The sequence below is a fragment of the Lynx rufus genome, unplaced genomic scaffold, assembly GCF_022079265.1.
Source record: "Lynx rufus isolate CCGP_SWC_20201006 ecotype Redwood Valley unplaced genomic scaffold, mLynRuf1.p SCAF_17, whole genome shotgun sequence".
NCBI lineage: Eukaryota > Metazoa > Chordata > Mammalia > Carnivora > Felidae > Lynx > Lynx rufus.
The window spans coordinates 22,768,861-22,792,431 of NW_025814831.1; the positions used below are offsets into that span (position 1 = coordinate 22,768,861).

Genomic DNA, 23,571 nt, shown 5'->3' on the forward strand with positions numbered 1-23,571 from the left:
ATCACAACCCCCCTGTTGAACTCACCGGGTCAACCTTGGAGAAGTAACAAGTCCCTGTCACTAAGACTCACGTGGGTGGTTGCTGGGGTCTTACCTCACATGGTAGCCGGATGCATAGTGAGTAAGGATATGGGGGCACACATGAGTGACACATCCACAGTGGCAGAGGGACAGGCGGTCCTAATGACTCAGCTATCCTGGTCACAGTAAGGGCATGGGCACTGTAGGCTTGCCACTCTTTCAGGACACTGTCCCAGTGGCCCTGCAGGTAGTCCTTGTCCTGGTCCCCACCTCTGACACTTCCTGGGTATGCAAACCATGCTGCACTTAGAGTCAGGATGGAGACCCTCTTTTTTCCTTGCCGTTCCCTTACGTTCTCCCTTAGAGTAACTTCTGGATGCTTCTCCTCTTTTAAGCTCCTAAACCAAAAGAACCTTTTCTACTTCTCATCACACCAGAGATGAGTTGTTGTTGTTGTTTTTAATTTCTATTTGAACATAGTTGACGCATGAGGTTACATTCGTTTCAGATGCGCAACATAGCGATTCAATTTCTCTTATACCTTACTATGCTCACCACAGTGTAACTACTATCTGTCACCATACAATGCTACTATAGTACCATTAACTATATCCCCTATGCTGTGTTCTTTGTTCTCGTGACTTACTCATTCCATTACTGGAGGCTTGCATCTCCCAGTCCCCATCATTCATTTTGCCCCTCCCCCCCCCCCCCCCGCACTCCTTTCCCTCTAGCAACTATCGATTTGTCCTCTGTATTTATAGGTCTATTTTTGTTTGTTCATTTGTTTTTTAGATTGCATGTATGAGTGAAATCATATGGTATTTGTCTTTCTCAGTTTACTTATTTCACTTATCATAATAGCTTCTGGGTCTGTCCATGTTGTTGCAACTGGCACAGCCTCATCATTTTTATGGCTGCATAGTGTGTGTGTGTGTGTGTGTGTGTGTGTGTGTGAGAGAGAGAGAGAGAGAGAGAGAGAGAGAGAGAGAGAGAGGAGAGAGAGATATTCCTTATCTGTTCATCTGTCTGTAGACACTTAGGTTGCTTCTAGATCTCAGCTATTGTAAATAATACTGTAATAAACATAGGGGTGCATCTATCTCATCAAATTAGTGTTTTCATTTTCTTTGGTTAATACTAGTAGTGGAATTAATGGGTCATATGGTAGTTCTATTTTTAATTTTTGGAGGAACCTCCTTACTGTTTCCACGGTGGCTGTACCAATTTACATTCCCACCAGCAATCTGTGACGGTTACTTTTCCTCCACATCCTCACCAATGCTTGTTATTTCTTGCCTTTTTTATTTTAGCCATTCTGAATGGTATAAGGGAATAACTCATTGTGGTTTTGATTTGCATTTCGCTGATGATTAGTGATGTGGAGCATCTTTTCATATGTCTGTTGGCCATTTGTATGTCTTCTTTGGAAAATGTCTATTTATGAGACCATAGAAGAGTTTTATGGTCCATTAAGCAGAGCTTCATTGCCCGTTCAAAAAGGCTTAGACTCTAGAAAGTCCTTTGTTCACCCCTCTTTGGTGTGCTCAAATAGTTGAGGAAGGAAATACAGGAGCTTTTTGCTATGGCAATGACAAATAAAACACAGGTTGGGTTCTCAACAGGCCTTATTACTAAGTTAAGTCTTTGATATACCTCAGTGTGTAAAATATTAAGAGATTAATTTATGGGGCGCCTGGGTGGCGCAGTTGGTTAAGCGTCCGACTTCAGCCAGGTCACGATCTCGCGGTCCGTGAGTTCGAGCCCCGCGTCGGGCTCTGGGCTGATGGCTCAGAGCCTGGAGCCTGTTTCCGATTCTGTGTCTCCCTCTCTCTCTGCCCCTCCCCCGTTCATGCTCTGTCTCTCTCTGTCCCAAAAATAAATAAACGTTGAAAAAAAAAAAGAGATTAATTTATAAAATGGAATGTTGATTTTTCAATTTGTTATAGGTATTGGCATCTATCCCTGTTCCCTGCCTATGACCTCTGCTGGGGAACTGGAGTGACTCTCTCAGACAACAGCAAGGTGTTTTGGTAGGATCTCTGCCCTGACGAGAGTTGAAGAATAGAGTCTTCATCTAAGACAACATGAGAAGCTGATATTAAGCCAGGGAACCAGTAAGCCAGTTGAGTGGAGATTTAGTTGTTAGAGGAAAGGAGCCAAAAGCAGGGATCCAAAGGTTGAGTACCGGTGAAGTGGGGGGTGATAACGCAGAAACAAAAGTTTAGAACCAGGGAGAACAGATTCACCAGGAACACACAGGTTCCTGGGACAGTCATCAAACTTAAAGTCTGATGCTTGCTTTTCTGAGCAAGAGATGATATATGTTGCTTTTCTGAGCAAAACAGAGATGAGGAGTGTTGGGTGAGCTCATCTGGATAAGCAGGGGTGGGGGGAGTTGGCAGAGCAATTGAGTACTGCTTCATAGGTCCTCTTAGCAAATAGAAACCAGAATGTAGTGTCAAATGCTCCTGCTAGGAAGTCTGTCAACTAGTGGAGAAGTACTAGTTTGATGAATTGGCTTCTTCTCTTTGGGGATATCCCTGACCAGGTAACTTTACCAGCGCCAAATCATCCCCTCTCCTGGATAATGCTAAGGACAGATGAAGAGACTCAAAAACCCTCTGGCTCTCTTTATCAGTGTATTGTGATGACTAAGCAGGTCTCAGCTTGCTTTATCCAAGTTGGAAGCTCCGTTGATAAGGTTCAGATGACTAACTCTTTTCTCACCCTTACACATTCACACATCAGGGGCTGACATCACCTGACCTTATGCCCAGAGGCTTCTTTGTGTAAATGGATGTAAATCCTTGTTTAGTTAACTTCTTTTCCCCTACTGAACAGTGCTCCCAAAAAGCTGTGTGTCAAGGTAACTGTTGCCCATCTCAAAGGCAGTGGGAAAAATTAACCAGATTTTAGCTTAGAGAACAAGCATTAAGAAAATAACAGAGGTAGTGAACATTGAAAGTAGGACTTTGTAAATGTTACCTTGGGTACTTTACTTAAACTTCCTGAGCCCCTCAGTCTTCCCAGCAAAATGAAGGTCAAGTTTTATTATTTCTAAAATCTTTTCAAACCTGAAAATTCTGTGGTCCTCTTTTCACTTTCTAGATCATTCCACAAATATGTAACGGCCTGCTGTGCATCTGAGGCTGCTTATACAGTTTTAAGTATATGCTCTTGTGTGATAGTGACTGCTGTCTCATCTGGAGAAAACAGCAATAATCTAAGAATATTTGTTCTTGCCTCTGCAAATAAATTCAATGAACAGCGCTCAGTTTTTGCATTTGTCATTGCATGAACAAATTAGGTTAACAAATGGAGAAAGAAGAGGGCGGAGTATCTGCTGTATTCAAAATATAGAAACTTAGTCTTACCCCATAGTTCTTACTTTTTCTTCGGTTTGGTAACTTTGACTACCATTGTAATCATTTAACTGAGTCTTTGGGGCACTTAAAATAGATTGTGGTCTAGCATTGAAAGAATCCACCGTGTCTTTTTTGTTGGCATCAGTAAGACATTCGGAAGCTCGTAGGTACTAGCTAGCTCTCCCAGTGGGCCGATGAGAACCTGATTTTTATACATGGCTTTGGTTTGGCAGCAGCCCAACTCATAATAAAAGTAATTTGGAGGTAGCAGGTGGAAGAGATAGTAATTAAAATTATGCTGGATTTTTGGCTTTGGTTTTATTTTAATAAGTCAATAAAATGAAATTCTGGATGGTAGTTAATTTTGTTCTGAGCATAATTAGTTTTTGCCTGTTTCTTACTGAAGAAATTTGCTGGCTTTTTTTTTTTCTTTCTCTCCCCTCATTGTTCTCAGTACCAACTACATTAGTCATAAGTGTCATGGGAAAGATCTAACTGCTGCTTTATCAACGTGGATTACAGCTAAACTGTTCTCTTTCTCTAAGGTTAATTAGCAGGAGTGCTAAGGATGTGTTTTGACCTTTTACTATTTATCTTGTAAGCAAACAGCATTTTCTTAAAGAATACAGATTTAATATTTTTTAAATCGCCTCTTACCCCACAGGAGACACTGGTTTTCACATCAAAATATTTTGAAATATTATATTCCAGTGCTTTTTTAATATGTGTATACTTTATATCATGAAAATGTATCCTTCTAGTAGGAGTAGTGATAGCAGCTAACATCTCCTGAACACTTACCATTTATTACTTGCCAGGCACAATTCTAAAATCTATATTAAATTTTCCCAACAACCCTGACAGGTAGGATTTAATATATTTTTTTAATGTTGTATTTATTTATTTTGAGAGAGAAAGAGAGCATAAGCAGGGGAGAGGCAGAGAGAGGATGGGAGAGAGATAATCTGAAGCAGGCTCCACGCTGTCAGCATCGAGCCCGACACGGGGCTCGATCCCACGAACCTTGAGACCATGACCTGAGCTGAAATCAAGAGTCAGACACTTAACCAACTGAGCCACCCAGGAGCCCCGGGATTTCATATTTTCTTAATGTCATAGATGGGAAGACTGAGGTGCAGAGAAATTTAAAAACTTGCCCAAAGTCACATGGCTAATGTGCTACAGGTACGGAATTGAAACCAAGGCAGTTTGACTCCAGATTGTAGGCTCTTGTTACTGTTCATGCAAAATGTATGTCATAATCAGCTTCTGTGTGAATAAACATGTGTCAATAACATTTGCTTAATAGCTGCATGGGATTCTATTTTAGGAGCATAATACTCGATATAAACAATCCTCCATCGCTGGGCATTTATGTTGTTTTCCAATTTTTCTGATACAAACATTGCTGTGATAAACCTACACTAAATGTATCTCTGCATGCCTGTATTGTTCTTTCCTTACAATACAGTTGTATGAGTAGAATTTTGGGGTCACATTTTTTGAGACTTTTCTACAAATTTTCAAATTGCCCCCAGAAAGATTTTTTTTAACTTTCATCAGAGTGTAAGTTTCCTTGTGTCACCAATAATGATTATTATTCTTTCCAAATTTTTGTCTCTATGACACAGAGAGAATTGTATTTATTTTATAAAAAGGTTGAACTTCTTTTTTTTTTCCAAATAGTTATTACACATTTATATTTCTTCATTAGTGAATTATTCCTTTTTAAAAACATTTTTAAAATATTATTTACCTTCGAGAGAGAGAGAGAGAGACAGAGTGCAAGCAGGGGAGGAACAGAGAGAGAGGGAGACACAGAATCCAAAGCAGACTCCAGCCTCTGAGCTGTCAGCACAGAGCCCGACACGAGGCTCAAACCCATGAACCACGAGATCATGACCTGAGCCGAAGTCAGACGTCCAAACAACTGAGCCACCCAGGCGCCCCTCCTTTTTTTTTTTTTCAAAGTATCTTTATTTTAAGAGAGAGACAGTATGAATGGGGGAAGGGCAGAGAGAGGGAGAGAGAGAATCCCAAGCAGACTCCAACACTGTCATCACAGAGCCCGATGTGGGGCTCAAACCATGAACCATGAGACCATGACCTGAGCCAAAACCAAGAGTTGGATGCTCAACCAACTGAGACACCCAGGTACCCCATGAATTGTCTGTTCTTATCCTATTTTATTTTACTTTATTTTTGTAAGGGTGTGTCATTTTTATTAAGAATACACCATACTATTATATGAACGATGTCAAGTTTTTGTCATATATGATATATATGTTTCCCCAGAAATTTTACATACAGATAAGTTACTTTTTATATGTGAAAGTCTCAAATAATGTAATAAAGAGGTTTTAATTAAAAGAGACTCAGAAAATATATGACCTAATCTTTGCAAAAACCATTGAAAATCTCAGTGATAAATGACAGAAAGTTAAGAGCTTACAAATAGAGAAGTCAGTGTCAATAAGGGATAGTTTTTCAAAGTAGTGTTTGTCAGTCCTTGGGTTTGCCCCAAGAAATGCTTTATTTTCATGTGAGCTAGAGACACTTTTGCTTTTCATCTGTAAAAGTATCTTTATTAAGACATTTTTTTATAAATTTATTAATTTTGAGAGACAGAGAGAGCACACAGGGGAGGGGCAGAGAGAGAGGGAGAGAGAGAGAATCCCAAGCAGACTCTGCACTGTCAGCACAGAGCCCAATGCAGGGCTTGAACCCTGAGATCATGACCTGAGCCAAAACCAAGAGTAGGATGCTTAGCCGACTGAGCCACCCAGGTGCCCCTAAGACATTTTTTATTTAATAAATGATTTTGTAGGGAAAAAAATCTCCAGAAATTTGACCTATGTCCCACTGCTGTGCCAAATGATGGATTTTTTAAAGCAGTTTGTAATCACGGGAGATGAAACTGTCAAAGGAGAGAATATTTTGTAACAAAGTCTTTTAATACTTTTCAATGGCCATCAAAGAGAATATAGAATCTCTAGAAATTAATTTAATTGAAAACTTTCCCTCCAGATTTAAAGAAGATTCATTTAAATTGTATCCTAAGTCTAATGCTTCAAAACCGTCTAGGACTTTGTGATTTTAAATAGCTTCATTTAAAAAGAAATTTATTGTAAGAAAATTGTGTCAAGTGGAGACAAAGCCTCTTTTTTTTTTCCACCCCCCTTTTTTTTGGCTTCTTAGAGGAAAATGAGAAATGCTATTTTGGAGACAGGATTCCCAGCAGAAGGGAATCCTTTGGCAGCAAGAATAAACAGCTTTGGCAGAAAAGCACCCTCCAGAGGAAAAAGACTTGGGCTTGTTTAAATGAGGGAGTGGTCATGAACCCCAAGGCAAAAAGGATATCCCTCCACAGGGGCTGGGTCAGTATCAGGCTGTTCGGGTGGGAGCACTAAGGTTACAAAAGCTCCTTAGAGTGGCTTCATAAGAAACTGATGTTTTGAGATGCAACCCCAGTTGTCTAGGGAGGATCAGTTACTGTACCAAGGAAGTGATTGTATTTTACTCTGGGCCACACTGTTCCCTTTAGCCTTCATTATGATAACAATAGTAGTTGTTGCAGTAATAGTAGTAATAAGGATAATGATAATAATGATAAATAAAATAATACATAAATCCTACAAACCTGGGTTTTCTTGACCCCTTTCCCTTCATTTTTTCAGAAAATAAAGCACACATCTACAAAAGTGTATTAATGATTAATTTGAAGGGAAGTCTCATTTTTAATTTTAAAATGCTTTGAGGGACACCTGGGTGGCTCTGTCAGTTAAGCACCTGACTTCGGCTCAGGTCATGATCTCACCCAGGTTCATGGGTTTGAGCCCCGCATCGGGTTTTGCACTGACAGTGCAGAGCCTGCTTGGGATTCTCTCTCCCCTCTCTCTCTGCCCCTCCCTCACGCTCTCTCAAAATAAATTAAAAAAAAAAAAGATGAATGACAAGCAGCCATCCCACCACATGTAATTCTACTTCCATTTATGTGCAGCATTACTAATTTGGTTTGGTCGGATATGATATTCGTGACAGTTAAGAGAAGTGGTCAGAAAACTCAACTACTTGACTCAACCACTGAGCATCCATTTCTCTTTCATGCCACATTACTGGAAATAGAAACAGTGGGTAAAGTGGTGGCAGAGGTCCCCCCTCGACATTTCTCCAGGAACAGAGTAAATAGAACTGCTCCAGTGCAAACTCTTTTCTCACTTAGTCACTCAACAAACTTTTACTGAATATCTACTGGATGCCAGATTTGTTTTCCGTGCCACTCCTTCATCAGAATCCACTCCTTGCTAAAGGCTTCACTTTCCCCTCCCTTCCCACAGTCCCCGCAGACACACAGGATCTTGATGCTGACTGAAAGGTTTGGATCTTTCCCTTATGGAAACTCGAGTTCTGCCTCCCCTTCCTTGAAGGCCCTGCCAGGGTGGAGTTTTATTTGTAATAATACTTTTTTATCTGCATAAAATAAACTCCAAGATGGAAAAGTATTTTAGAGAAAATAGAAGAAATTATAAGTATTTTCTCATGTTATTGCATACGTGTAAACATTTTAATGGCTGGGTATTCTATTGTGTACCTCGGTTTCTTAACATTCACCCAAAACTTCGTTCACAATTTAGATTTATTTCCTTAGGGAAGAATTACAAAGTTATTATTTATGCACATTTGTAAGGCCTTAATACAAATGGCCAAACCACTTTCAGAGAGTTTGTAGCAACTTAGAGTCCCATTAAAGGTCTATTTACTGTTCATATCATAGTACCCTTACCTTCATTGAAGAGTAAAAACTTTAAGAATCTTCACTGATTGTTTTTAATCTGCATTTTTTTCTTATTTCCAGTGAGATTGGACATTTTCACATGCTTATTAGACATTTTTAGTTTCTCTCTCCTGAGCTTTCTGTATGTGTCCTTTGTCTGTATTTCTATTGGAGTTTTTATAGCCTTCTTATTTACCTGTATGACCTTATTCAGGATGTTAACACTTTGTTTTTAATATTTATTGATCACATTTGGGCAAATTCCCCCCAATTACATTATTTGTAATCATATTATCACTTAGAGCAGATAACTTGTCTTGTCTAATGAGATCAGCTTTATATCATTTTATGTAGGAGGTGGTTTTCAATGTCTAAGAATTAAGAATGCATACTTTATAGCACAGTAAAAAAAAAAAAATCTATTCTAGAAACTTCTATTAAATAAAGGGAGAATGTATAAGAGTTAAACTGCAAGGGACCTTGGGCCTATCAGTGCTTCTGTATTGATAGACCTATTTGTATTCTTACTGCATTTGATGTGTGGCCCCTTTGGTGTGCTTATTACAAAATTATGAGATTCTGTGCCCAGACTAGCACTTGAGACAGGTAGTGAGCTGCTTTTGAATTTATCAGATTCCAGATAAAATTCTACTCATCCTTCATTCCCATACCTCAGTTTCCCGTACTTGTAGAGGCCCTGAATAGCAGCCCTCATAAGCTCTCCTTTTTCTTGCAGACAGTTCTTCCTCACTCCAGGAAGATGAAGAGGTAGAGATGGAGGCTGTCAGCTGGCCGGCCAGTAGTCCAGCCACGAATGGACACCCTGCAACTCCAGTGACTTCTGCTCGTTTCCCCAGCTGGGTCACTTTTGATGACAATGAAGTCAGCTGCCCTTTGCCACCAGTCACCTCTCCCCTGAAGCCAAACCCACCACCTACTGCATCTGTGATCCCAGATGTACCTTATCACTCAGCTGGGTCATTTAAGAAGAGGGAACGTCCCAAGAGCACATTGATGAACTTTTCCAAAGTTCAGAAGCTGGACATTTCCTCCTTAAACCATCCGCCTTCCATAACCGAGGCTCCACCTTGGAGGCCAACCAATCCTTTCCTGAATGAGACTCTGCAGGATGTACAGCCTTCCCCCATCAACCCTTTCATTGCTTTTTTTGAGGAACAGGAGAGACGCTCCCAAAACAATTCCATTTCCAGTGCCACAGGCAAAAGCCAAAGAGATTCTCTCATTGTCATCTACCAAGATGCCATCAGTTTTGATGACTCAAGCAAAAACCAGTCACACTCTGATGCCGTTGAAAAACTCAAACAACTCCAGATTGATGATCCTGATCACTTAAGCAGTGCGACACTACCAGATGATGACCCGAAAGCCTGGATTGAACTAGATGACCACCCACCTGGTTCAGTGCTGTCCCAGCCCAGGGATGGATGGCCAATGATGCTAAGGATCCCTGAGAAGAAAAACATCATGTCGTCTAGGCACTGGGGACCCATCTACATCAAACTGACAGACAGTGGTTACTTGCAGCTGTATTATGAGCAGGGCCTAGAAAAACCATTCCGTGAGTTCAAGCTGGAGATCTGCCATGAAATTTCAGAACCCCGGCTCCAAAACTATGATGAGAATGGCAGGATCCACAGCTTGCGAATAGACCGTGTCACCTACAAGGAGAAGAAGAAATACCAGCCCAAACCTGCTGTGGCCCACACAGCAGAGAGGGAACAAGTGATCAAGCTGGGCACCACCAATTACGATGACTTCCTCAGTTTCATCCGAGCCGTTCAGGACCGGCTCATGAATCTGCCAGTGTTGTCAATGGACTTAAGCACAGTGGGCTTGAACTACCTTGAAGAGGAGATTACTGTGGATGTCAGGGATGAGTTCTCTGGCATTGTGAGCAAGGGAGACAACCAGATTCTCCAGCACCATGTCCTGACACGGATCCACATTCTGAGTTTCCTCTCTGGGCTTGCAGAGTGCCGCTTGGGCCTCAACGATGTCCTTGTCAAAGGGAACGAAATAGTTTCCCGGCAGGACATCATGCCGACCACCACCACAAAGTGGATCAAGCTCCATCAGTGCCATTTTCATGGGTGTGTGGATGAGGATGTATTCAACAACTCACGGGTTATTCTGTTCAACCCTTTGGACGCCTGCCGGTTTGAGCTAATGCGGTTCAGGACAATATTTGCAGAAAAGACCTTGCCTTTCACACTCAGGACAGCAGCAAGCATCAATGGGGCAGAGGTGGAGGTGCAGAGCTGGCTGAGGATGTCAACCGGCTTCTCCTCTAACCGAGACCCTCTCACCCAGGTTCCCTGTGAGAATGTGATGGTTCGTTACCCCGTGCCCAGTGAGTGGGTCAAAAACTTCCGCAGGGAAAGTGTCCTGGGGGAAAAGTCTCTAAAAGCTAAAGTGAACCGGGGGGCAAGTTTTGGTTCAACTAGTGTATCTGGCTCTGAGCCTGTCATGAGAGTAACTCTGGGAACTGCCAAGTACGAGCATGCCTTCAACTCCATTGTGTGGAGGATAAACCGACTGCCTGACAAAAACTCGGGTAGGTACAGGCTTCTCTTCTGTGAAAACTGCCACATGGTTACAGAAGAGCAGGGGTCCAAGTTCCACACTCTGTTCCCCTATGAAGTGCTGGTTTCTGTTGGGTGACAAATGGTAATGGAGGAATGGGACCAGAATCAAAAATACTTGTGCGGAGTAAGGAACGAACGTGAATGACCCAGTTCACAACATGTTCTCACCCCTTTGTTATCACGCTTCTTCCAGAGAACTCTGCATTATTAGTGGGTTGAGCCGCTAAGCATGTTTCCAGGGCAGCTTTTGAGTTTGTATTCTTTTCTGACTCATATAAGTATTATATGTGGTGCTGGAAGCTGTTTCCAGATCCTAGCGGGCTTCTGGGTTCTGAAGAGGTATCTTTCTCAGATTTAAGATTCCAGTCACCATGTGCAAGACCTGTCAGTCATAACCTCTCCAACTCGGAGTTGGGATTTGAGGATGCAGGAAGGGGAGAAATGGCCTCTGATGAGACTGAAGATCCAGCCAGGACCAGAAGGTCCAATAGGGCTGAAATTCTGTCAGACAAAACAAATCAATAAAGGAAGGTATGTTTGAATTACACAAAGAAAGCAAGCTAACCAGCCCTAGCTGGCTTGCTCACGGCTATCAGGGGTGCTTTTGTGCTTGAGTGAGCACAGAAGGCAATGACTTTCCTCAGGGGTCCAGTGAATTTAATGAAATGACAAAACTAGGGAGTGATCCAACTAGTTCTAATAGCTCTATTTCTTAGAGGAAGTCCGAGTGACTCCCATGACAGGCAGTAAGCTCATGATCCTGTGATCCTTTAAAGCACTTCTCTTCTTGTTTATAATAAATTGTGCCCATCTGTTAACAAATAGATATCCAAGCCGAGCAAAAGGAGTAAAGTTTAGAAAAACTTGACGGAAATGTCCTTCTCTTATGCAGATATTCTTCCATTCTACTATTAAATCCTAGTGGTGTGTTTATAGAGTCTTCATTTCCTGTTCTGAGGGTGGAGTGGTCCTGTCATCGTACCCAAAATGTATCGTGATGTGATGGCAAGAGGCAGTATGATCTGGTCACCTCCCCAAGCAGTCCAGGGGGGTGGAACACACCGGGGCATTCTGTGTCAGACACTGGGTGTAGCGGTGCAAAATGAAAAGACAATTGGACCTCTGTGTTTGAGGCTGGGTTGGCCATCCCCCGCCCCCCTGCCATTTCTAAACTGACAGGATTTTTAAAAACAAAGTCTTCCTCTCTGCGCTTGCATATTCGTTTCTCCCGGTCAGCACTGTATTCTCCTAGTGATAGCACGGTGATCTCCCTCAGCCATGGGGCCCGCCTGAACTGACGGAGGAGAGGAGAAGCCCTGAACTGTCCTTTGGCACAGAAGCCCCTGAGAAGAGGACTGAGGTGGTAGAAAGCAAATCACTGTTTAACCTGCTGGAGACTTGACATCAGAAAAGACAAGGCCTCAGGTTTATGTTTATCAGAATGCTTAGCTCTTCAGTTTGTTACCTATGGATTCAGATAACTTCATGATGGGATTACTGAGTTTTCAAGCTGGAAGGGGCCTTGGGAATAACTTGAGTCAAACCTCTTCATTCTACAGATGAGAAAATTAAGGACCGAGAGTGACATGACTTATCTGAAGTCACAAAGCCACATCCAGGGGTCTTTTCTCAATACCACAGCTGCCTCTTAGTAGAGGACACCAAATAGACACAAACGTGAAGTAACTTCCTCTAAGGGAAGAGAGATTTTCAGTTTTCTCAATGTGTACACCTCTATCTCATTTGCTTCAAAGTTCTTTCTCTCAAATATTTAAAAGTACTGTATGAGGAGTTTTGGTTATAAGCAGCAAAAACAAAATGAAACAAAAGATTGTTGGAGGATAGCTCAGAGCGCTGAAGGAAAGGCTGGAAGGGTTGAATGAGCAGGCATAGAAAGGATGGCTCTTGAAAGCAGAGCTGTGAGATGCCTCCTCAGTCCGCAGCTATTGGCATAAATCATCACAAGCCGTTTTCTGTCAAGAGTCAAGGGGAAGACAGCGCATTTTGACTGACATGACCTCCAAAATGACATGCAGTGCTGGGGAAGATTATCTCCCAAAGCAGAGGGAGGGGAAAAAGATTGTTACCAGAAGAAAGGGGGGAATGGATGCAGGACACGGGTAAATATAGGTCTTCAGCAAACACGTTCTTTAATGCTTTCCCAGCAGGTGAGTGTTCAGTAGGCTCAAGGCCAAGTTAATGAAGCTTATATATTACAAATGTATTTCCTGATTACTGGAACCTTTGTGAAAGATTTTTGAAATCCAGGACAGCATAAGGATATTTGGGAATGTTTCTCAGTTAAGCTACCCCCTCATCCCTGCTTTTGTTATTCATGGTTATGCATTTTTAGTAGCAACCCCCCACCCCCACCCCGGCAAAGGGTTTCTAATACTACTCCTGACCAATGGTATATTTCTGGATCTGTTCAGGAAATTGATAACACCCTTTTCTGGCAACTCAAGACACACGGAATCTGAATTAAGTCAGACAGCAGGTTCTTAGCGTTGCTGGTGTTCCCTGGGACCAGCTCCTCCTGTCCCCATCCAGTGTGCCCTCCATGAAACCACCGAATTGATGATCTATTAGTAATCATCCCTTTCCTGAGCTCCTCTATCTTGGTCTTCAGAGAGCCCTGGAAAAGTGCCTTTTACAGGTTATTTTCCATAATTCTCACACCTCTGTTTACAGTAAAGGAGGCCTGAACCTCTGCGTGCTTACTTCTACCGGCAGTGGCCCTGTATCCCTAACTTGCAGCAGGCAGGACAGTCAGACCACAGGCAGCATGGGTCTGTAGGTCTGTACCCCTGGCTTTGCTGGCATCTGAGGCTGTAGTCACAGAGGGCTTGTCCCAGTCCCAGTCACCAAAAGACTAACAAGCTGCCACTGGAGTCCAACGTGGCCTGAAGTGGTGGGCCTAGCCCAGCTGTGTGCATGTACAGTCATCCCCTCCCCACGCCCCCTGCCCCCCCACCTGCACTCTTCGGGGACCCTTTTCACCCTGACCCCAAAAGCTTTTCGTAATCCTAGAAGGCACCAGAACAAGTCCTACTGCTTTCCCAGATTATCCGCCAGGAAACAAAGTATTCTGTCCTGCACAGGTAGCTTTCTTTGCTGGAACTCCAGTTCTCTAATATTAGACCAAGAGAAAAACAATTTCAATATAATTCACCTTTTATGGAAAGTAGAAATCTAAATTTTAAATTAAATTTTCTTGGTTTCATCAAGGAAGATGACAAAATGTGTGGGTTCACATAGTTCATTACCATAAATCAAACTGTACTAGCTTTCAGAATTGCATATCCCTATCTGTCCCTCAGCCCTATACATCGTGGGCGTCCATTAGTGGACGCCTGGAATCCAGAGGGAATACTGCTTTCATAGGGTTTGCTGTGAATACACTTTGGAAGGTGAGAGGAGGCATCTGCTTTGTGGAAAGTAATGATTTCTCAGTATTCTGACAATGTTTAAATAAGGGTAACTGGGTAAAACTGTTGTTCAAGTTGCCATTGAATTAAAGTAAACTCCTCTGTGTACTTCAGAGTGATCTAAATCTCTAGCAATATATTGAGAGGAGTTTAGGACATAATTTGGAATCTGTCAGATCTGAGTTTTATTCCCAATGCTGCAATTTAGTGGCTGTAAGACCTCAGGCCATTTACTTAAACCTCTCAGAGAAATCTTATTTTCCTCATTTACAGAAGAGGATTATGAATACCTAGCTCATTAAGATAGAAATTAGATAATGCTTTTAAGTGTTTAGCACAGTCTCTGGCCTGTAAGAAATGCTCAGTAACTGAAAGCTGTGTAATCACAATGTGTAATTTAAAATAAATCACCTGGGTTCATTTTTAGATAATATAATTTTTACTAACATATGTATCAAATCTAAATTTCTTTCCTAGAAACCAGTGCAAGTTTCTCAATTTCCCAAAGTATTACTCTTTAGAAATAACCCCTGAAATATGTTATTTGTGAAATAGAGCAAAACAAATACTTCACTGCGTGATGTTTTCCTTGGAGAGCGGGTGTGTATGTCCTCACTCTCCGAGATTAAAAAGTCCTGTCCAGACCAATAAAGAAAATTGAAATTGTTCATTTGGGGAAGCTCAGATAACTTAGGACTCTTGCTGTTACATAACAAAGTCAAAGCCGTGTCACGTTGTTTATCCACGGTGAGTTGTTGTATGGGAGTTCTTACAGCTCACTTCTCTACTCATGTCACCCTGCAAAACCTGGTCTTGAGATGGGAGACCATGAGGGTGGCTGTGACTCAGACTAAGTGGCTAAAGCACTTTGGAGACTGACTGCTTGGGTTCAGTTCTCATTCTGCCACTTTGCAGTTCTGACTGGGCGGCTCGCTTTACCTCCCCGAAGCCTTGGTTGCCTCATCTGTAGACTGGAATGGCTATGACCTCAAGGGATTGTTATGAAGATGCGGGGAGAGGGTGTGCACACAGCAGCTGGGACAGTAAAGGATGCTCAACAAACAACGATGCTTCAAAGGTTACAGTCACAGAACTAAGCTCTCTTTTCACTCAGATAGCTAATAACGGTCCTCAAGTTTTTCAGCCACGTACAGTAGAATGAACCATAGATTTGTAGAATTAAAGAACAGGAAAGGACTGTGCCTTGCATTGACCTACCTCCATTTCCCCACTTCCCAAATCAGGACTTGAAGCTGGAGAGAACAAGGATGTGGGTGCAAGATTTCTGACACTTAGCAGGAGAGCTAGAAGTCATACTCAGTGTCCTGTTGGCCTGTGTTCTACCCAGCATACCATGTGCTTCCTTAATGCAAAGCTGTTGTTTATAAGGGCTTCATCATATACGTGTGCCATTTACCCACAGAGACATTCCAAAAGCATCTTTGTAAAAATATGAGATGATTAAGATGATTAAGAAAATTCATCTTCTGGGTGCCTAGGTGGTTCAGTTAGTTAAGTCTACAACTTTGGCTCAGGTCATGATCTCGCGGTTTGTGGGTTCGAGCTTCGTGTTGGGCTCTGTGCTGACATCTCAGAGCCTGGAGCCTGCTTTGGATTCTATGTCTACCTCTCTCTCTTCCCTGCCTTGCTCGCACTCTGTCTCTCTCTCTCCCTGTCTCTCAAAAATAAACATTAAATTTTTTTTAATTAAAAAAAGAAAATCCATCTTTCAAAGGGAATTAATTACTTTGCTCCACATGGCTGTCATTGATGCTCTATTAGGTGCTAAGTGCTGATCCCTTTTATTCCTTCCTGCCAATTTACAGCCTCTATTACTTATTATTTGTGTTGTGTTCCCATTATCACCCTGACCTGAGTGGGTTTTTCAGGCCGTGGGTTTTATTGCTAGGATACCAGGCTACTGTAATCAGAAGGGTCTGAGACACAGGCAGTGTGATTTCTGTTGTAAGTCCTCCGCTCAGCATTGGACCCTCGGAAAGACTGCCTGGTGCTGAGCCTCCTTTGCTATTGAGTGGCTCTTTTGGCCTCTTCTTCCATGTCCTCCCCAAAGAACCTAATGTCTAAATTCTTTTCCTTTCATAGCTTCTGGTCACCCACACTGTTTCTTCTGCCACCTTGAACTTGGCTCTGACCGGGAAGTGCCTTCCAGATTTGCCAGTCACGTGAATGTTGAGTTCAGCATGCCCACAACTTCTGCCTCTAAAGCTGCTGTAAGATCCATCTCTGTGGAAGACAAGACTGATGTCAGGAAGTGGGTCAATTATTCTGCACACTACAGCTACAAGGTAGCCTCGGGAGGCATCTGGCTAATGTTTCCAGGTCCATTTGTTCACCCCCTTCCCCTCCCGTCTTGTTCCCTTTAGTAGTGCCTGCCTTGAATGCAGGATGTTCTCTTACCGCCTTAGAGAGAGGTACACCATGCATAGCTGTGGATGAGTCTGCTCTGATTTGAATGAATAGTCTCACTGGTGGGCAAGAGAAAGGTTGGGAAAAAATAAAGAGGTGAATGAAAGAGGAGAGTATAATGTTTTTCAGTCATCATGAACAACAACAAAAGAGTCATGGGGTAAAGGAATTAGTATTACTCATTCATAATATATGTTGCAGAAGTTGTGAACTTGAAAGTGGAGGGGAGTTCAGGAAAGCGCTAACCCAAAGCATGTATTTCATTCAGCTTCAGAGTTGGTGAAGTAGATCTGAGTAAAGTCAGGACACCTATGACCTGGTCACTGGGCTATACCAGGACAAAATTCAAAAGCCAAGCAAGCTTCTGTAATAGTAACAGGATCAGGGCTGTGGAAGGAGGAAACTAAGTTGGAGTGTTCTGATATAAATAGTGATTCTATCTTCAGGCATTGGAAATTCAATAGCAGATTAAATGCCAAAGATAGAAAATGGGGGTTATTGAAGAATTATTTTGCAAACGGTTTAATAATTTTTTTATTCATAATAATATCCTTAGTTTTTCAAGGTTATTTATTGTTCTTCAATGTTTCCTTAGTTGTGTGATCTAAAACCTTAAACTACCAAAAAGAACACATACTCCATCTTGTGGCCAGGAAAAATATAGCACTTTCATCAAGCATGACCCTCATCTGTTTTTTCTTTAATTGTTCCCTTCATCATAAATATCCAAAGTGGTGAAGAGAAGAGCAGTTTTAATTATGAAACTCTCTAGCTTGATAGATTTCCTTTCTGACTTGTCAAAGGCTTCAGCGTGTGTCACTTTCAAGGCAAGATGAATTTATTAATCCCTTCATAGTTGTAGCTGCCGTATTTTGCAGGAGACACAGGAAGAACTATAAACACTAGAATACTTAACTTTGGAAAGAGATAAAGTAATGGAGAGTATAAACAGCCAGATGGAAAGGAATTCAGTCATTTTGATAAACCTTTGTGCTCGCCTGCTGTATACCTACGTTATTGGAGTACAACAGTCAACAAGGGCGTACCCCTGTCCTATGGAGCCTGTGGTTGGGGGGGAGCCGGGCAGGTGTACCAGGTACAGTGGAAATATGCCCAGGAAGAACGCCTCACTCTACCTAATGACTTGGGAACATGACTCAAGGTGACCTTTGAACAACTATGCAAGACAAAGAATAAGAATTTTCCAGGTGGACTGTGAGGAAGGGGGATTCCAGAGCAAGCAAAGAGCATGTGCAAAGAGATAATCCTAATATACTCAGGGCCGGTATCTTCAGTGTGGCTAAAGCCCAAAACATTAACAAAATTACAGGGAATCTGAACGAGCGTGGTGAGGTATTCTCTTTGAGATTATTTATTATTGGGATGTTTTTCTCCTCTTTCTGATATTTCTCTCCAACTTCTATTCTTGGCAGGTGGAAATTGAGCAAAAAAAGAGTTTGAAGCCAGACTTTGAAGGAGATGAAATGGAAAATCCCAAGGAGTGTGGGGTCCAGTGACAAAGCCCTACTGCAGGGGGCATGACCCAAGTTCTCATGAATAGCTGAAGTTCAAGTCAGTACCTACCATGACTACTCCATGTTGGGAACAGTATTTTGGACCTTCCTTTTGTAGTTACCTGTATTTTAACAGGGAACCTTGAGGTGGTTGCTTTGGAGAGACCCTGATATGCCTGATGATGCACCTAGTTCACCTGACTTTTGGGGCTTATTGTCTAATTAAGCCTCCTTTTCTTCACTCTGCTTATCTCACAGCTGTTGGGTGTCGTTTGTTGTCACTGTTGGAGTCAGGAAGAGAACCTTCCACATGAGTGTTGGCCCCATTTCCTTCTGATGTTCATCTGTCACTTACATGATTTTCTAGAAAACACAGTCTTGAGAAAGTTCATTCAGAATCCACCTCTGTCACTCCCTCTAGAAAAAGCTTCAGAAGAGGTGAAGTACGAAACAAATTTCCTCTTTGGGTCTACTAGGCTCTTTGTACATGTCTCCATTCTTTAAATGTTAACACTATGCAACAGAAGTTTTCAAGACGTTTCCCTCCCAGTTCTGGATGGTTTTGATTAAAACACTTTTTCCATCTCTCTGTTCCCAGGGTTCACCACCCTGAGTCACAATAAACAATGGAAAAAAGGCACAATAGGATACTTTTTTATTCTGTGATTAGCCCCACATTCTGCAAAGGGTGGCTATTGAAGGGAAAGCAAAACTGAGCTGATTTTTCTTCATTCTGGGGAAAAGGGCCATTAATTGTAACATAATATTCAATTCAGGAGACAACTTCAATCTCAGAGAATTCCCAAATTCACACTGAAAAATACAGGCCATTTCTGTTTCTGAAACAAATGGATGGAGATATATATATATATATATATATATATATATATATATATATATACACACACACACACACACACACATACACACATATATATACACACACCTATATATATACACATATATATGTGTATATATATATGTATGTATGTATACCTCAGGCATTTGTCAGAGCATTTGGGAGCTCTTTTTATACCTCAAGCCTATAGACAGTTGCATGTCTCTTTAATTCAGACTTTACAGGAAATATAAGTGGAAAAGATAATTTTAAAAGCTGTTTTAAAACTAAGCTTTTAGTTTTAAAAATTTAAAAGCTGTTTTAAACCAAGCTTTTAGTATATGAGCTCTCCCCCCAAATTCAGAGTTTGATAATTACAATATTGTAACAGATCTAAAAGGCGGAAGACTCTAGGGTAGAAATGGGGGAAAGGCCTATTTTTCTAATGTTGGGAGCATTAAATCTGATTCCAAGAGTCTGGGACACTCGATCTTCTTTCCCTTCATATGTTCCTGCTTATATTCTGTACTTCTACTTCATTTCTATCTTGGTGTCTCCTTACCATACAAAGAACTATATTGGCCATCCCAAAGGGAATACCTGCTCAGCAGCTTAAAGGCCGGTTCTATCTGCCTTCTTCTCCTGTGAAGAATAAAGTAAGGGGACAGAAAGCATACCTGTAAGATTTGACAGATGACACAGAGAAATAAATGATATATCCAGTCTCAACTGGCAGATTTGGGATTAATTTATCCAGTGAATTTTCACTGAATTGTAACTACGTACTGACACTAGAACATAGACATCATTACCATTTTTTTTGAAATACCTGAACATAAGACTGAAACTAAAAGGATAAAATTCAGTAGGCATTAACGAGACACTATATTCTGAGTTGCTTAAACACTATATTCTGAGTTGCTTAAATACAACCTTCTAAATACAGAGGTGTTACCTACATGTGTGTTGACAGGAAGGTTGTTGAAAAATCATGGTTTCACAATGGTTCCTGTAGAAATGTTTTCTTAGGGAAACAGGACTTCAGTTTTGAATTAGGAGTGTATGGTGACTATCACAAAGTTAATGCATTCAACCTGTGGTAACAGAAGCCCAGGGAGCCCTGCATGCTGCACTGGTCAGTCCACATTTGGATGGAGGGTTGGATTCAATTGTGGATGCTATGTTTTGAGAGAGACATTAATCAGTTGTGTCCAGAGGCAGGTGACCAGGGTTGTGAAGGGTCTAATTATATAAGGGACAGGGGAATAGAATAGGAGAGAATAAAATAATATAGCTGCCCTGAAATTTCCGTTGAGTTTTAAAAAGGGAGAAGAATAAGACTCACCTGTGTAACTTCAAAGGGCAAAAATAGGAACAAAGAGGAACTTTATAGATAACAGATGTTTGCTTCAACATAAGAAAGAATTTTCTAATAAGAGGTTCTAAATGTGGTGGTTCTAAAGGGGAAAAGACTTGTGTAGTAATATTTCCTATTGCTGCAAATGCCCAAACAAAGGTTAAAATAACCATCCATCCCAGATGCTGTGAAAGGGGCACTGGATTTGGGCTAGATGGCTCCCAAGATCCCTTTTGCATATAGGCTAATCTCAGTAGTAACTCTCTAACTCTAGTTGTTTTCTCCTTGATAAGTGGTTTTGTAAACTTTGTGAAATACATTGGGATTTCCTGAAGGTCTCTGTCAAGTGAGGCAGAGCCCTTCCCCTGTTGTACGAAAGGCACATGAGATTCCTCACAGAAACGTCAAGATGCGCTAAAGAACTGGCAAGGTGAAGGTCATTCTGACACCTTCCTTACCCAATGTTAGCACCTGCACACCCTGTCAAGATCTCTGCCTCACCTGCCAGCATCACATGTGTGCTGCCTGTTGGACGATTTCTCCCCATCTTAGTTAATTCTCATTGCCTTTGTGCTTTTACGTGGATTTTTTTTTCTTTCAACCAAGGGTTAGGAAAATCCTTTCCATGCTATCTGCATTCAGCAAGCAAATTATTATTAATAATAATTTTTAAAAAAAAACCTACCACCTTGATTTCATCAAATTTGCTTTCCCACTACTGTTTTCGGGAAACTGATTATGGGTAGCATTTGGGACTTTGGGAGATATAATACTATCTATTTTTAGGCCTAGTGTTATGTGAATAGCCTACATAGAAAACACAGGCAAATTACCTTTTTGGTGTGCAGATTCTTTTACTACCCTGGACCTGGATTGTGTGTATGTGTGTGGTCACAAGTAGTCCTTGTCTATGTTATCAATAATGTGAAGATATTAAAAGTAAATTCACTTTACCAATACATAGTATTACTATTAGAACATAAATTAGATGTCACATGATATTAAGAGCTATGCTTTCTTTTGAGTCTGATGGCTTGCTTTGTGACTTTATAGTAAAAGAGGTAAGAAATGTACTTGTCATGATATGTCAAACAAGAGAAGCTAAGGTATTTTGTGGTGGGCCATTAAACCCCCTTTGTCACTCTTGTAAACATAATACTAGTTATTTTTTCTCAAAATTTTACATTTCACTTAAATATCATCTGGACATTTTTTTTTTCATTTGGTTCTTTCCCCGCTCTCAGCATTCCTGCATTATTGGCAGGACTCATAACCCTTGAGAACATTTTTTTTAATGCAATATATTTCTTATTTGAAATGGGAGCAATTTCTATTCAAATCCAGTGGGTGAGAGCAAGAGTTTATTTCCTTAGAAATTAAAGTCCCCAAGACATATGATCCATGATGGCAAGGAATATATCTGATTCTTTATGTTCAGTACCTAGGAGAAAGCTTGGGAAAGGTTTCAGCCACCTTAAATCCTTGCTGATAGGACAAACATATATTAGTGAAATAAAAGGAAATTATTAGGGGGTGCCTGGCTGGCTCAGTTGGTAGAGCATGCACCTTCTTTTTTTTAGATTTATTTTATTGATTTTGAGAGAGACAGTGTGCAAGCAGGGGAGGAGTAGAGACAGAGGTAGAGAAAGAATACCAAGCAGGTTCTGCTCTGCCAGCACAGTGCACAACAGAGGGCTCGATCTCATGAACCGTGAGATCATGACCAGAGCTGAAATCGAGAGTTGAACACTTAACCAACTGAGCCACTCAGGCGCCTGGAGCCTGCAACTCTTGATCTCAGGGACATGAGTTCAAGCCCCATGTTAGGTGTAGAGATTACTTTTAAAAGAAAGAAAAAAAGAAATTATTAGGTATTTAATAAATGTTTGTTAAACGCACACTCACCTGAAACTCTAAGAAACTTAGCCCTTACTTATCATCAAATACTTCTATTAAAATAAGCAAGCAAGCTTTATTTCCTGAAAGACTTAATTTTTTTTTTATTCCTGCTTCCACTGTCAACTAATGACTGTCAGCACATAGCCTTCACGTGCAGCTGAATTTAAACTACAGTTTTTCTCACTCATATTGAAAAACATTTTTGTGCCCAAAATACAGTAGCACAGATGCTATCCATGAGTCAAGATTATTGATTCAGTTTTGTTCCTTCAAGTCAGACATGTCTTGCCCATTTGAATAGTCAGCAGGAGGAGAAAGCTTGGCCAATCTTGGTGTGCTATGTCTTTGGTTTCCCCACCATTAACTACTGACTGGTGTTACTGTGTTTTGTCACCATAGGCAGATGGAGGACTGAGATGGTAAGGAGGAAACTCGTGAAATTAAATCATGATTTCAGAGCTGCTTTCAATCTCTTTATGAGGTTAGTTGTGGGAAAGCACAGAATGATCTGAAATTGTTTAAAAGCCTTGGGAATATTAAATTAATTTCAGTAGGAAGCATTGCCACCTAGCCTACTTTTAGAATTCTCCCACTTGGGACTGGTAACTTTAATGGTTCTCCAGATGATGATCGTAAGTGAATTCTAGCATATCTAGAGTTTTAGGTCATGTTAAGAATGCCATTTAACAGAAAATTCAAACAAAACTCACCAAAAATGTCCACACACACACAAAAAATCACCTAGTAAACAAATCATCTTTAACAACTTATACCAAGTCCCATTCAAACCATGACTGCTCTTCATATAAAAATAGTCATTCTCCCCAAGGTTTCAAGATGTTTTCTAAACATTGCCGATGTCTGCCAATATCCTACAAGTCACCATTTCTCCATCATTTCTTAATTGTGCTTTTTGTAAAGGAAACTTGCATTGGGTATTGTGACTTATATTTGTGTATTTAAGGAATTAAAAAGTAAACAAGATGTAGAAAATAAATGTATCAGTAATATTTTCCCACATATTAACTCAAAGAAGAAATACGGAGTTTCACATTTCTTCTAGTGTGCCTTAGCAAATCTGACTGAGAGTCTCATCTTTTTTTGTTTGTTTGTTTTAAGAATTGGGGGAAAAATATATCTCTGAACTTGCAATTCCAAGCCTGTACAGATAGAAACTATCCATAGGAAGGTGTTTGGCAAATAATAGTGGGTAATGAAAAGCCACAAAAGAGCAGACTTAAAAATGAGAATTTCAACATGAAAAGGTAAAGTGGACAGAGGTGACAAACAGCACTAGCCACCAAACTTGAACTAGAGGCTATTCCTTAAAAGTAAGGGA

General features: G+C 41.0%; 1 protein-coding gene across 6 annotated transcripts in view; it reads left to right on the forward strand.

The window, feature by feature from the left end:
- STON2 (stonin 2) overlaps window positions 1-23,571 on the forward strand; it is a 153,496-nt gene that overhangs the window by 128,263 nt on the left and 1,662 nt on the right. For 5 of the 6 annotated variants that reach the window (XM_047080277.1, XM_047080276.1, XM_047080281.1 and 2 more), the window contains 3 exons: window positions 8,900-10,738; window positions 16,301-16,503; window positions 18,058-18,860. In XM_047080277.1, the coding sequence (XP_046936233.1) occupies window positions 8,900-10,738; window positions 16,301-16,503; window positions 18,058-18,141 (2,126 nt within the window). In that variant the 3' untranslated portion in view covers window positions 18,142-18,860. Of the gene's footprint in view, window positions 1-8,899; window positions 10,739-16,300; window positions 16,504-18,057; window positions 18,861-23,571 lie in introns of those variants that run through there. The other variant, XR_006962165.1, reaches the window with a different exon arrangement.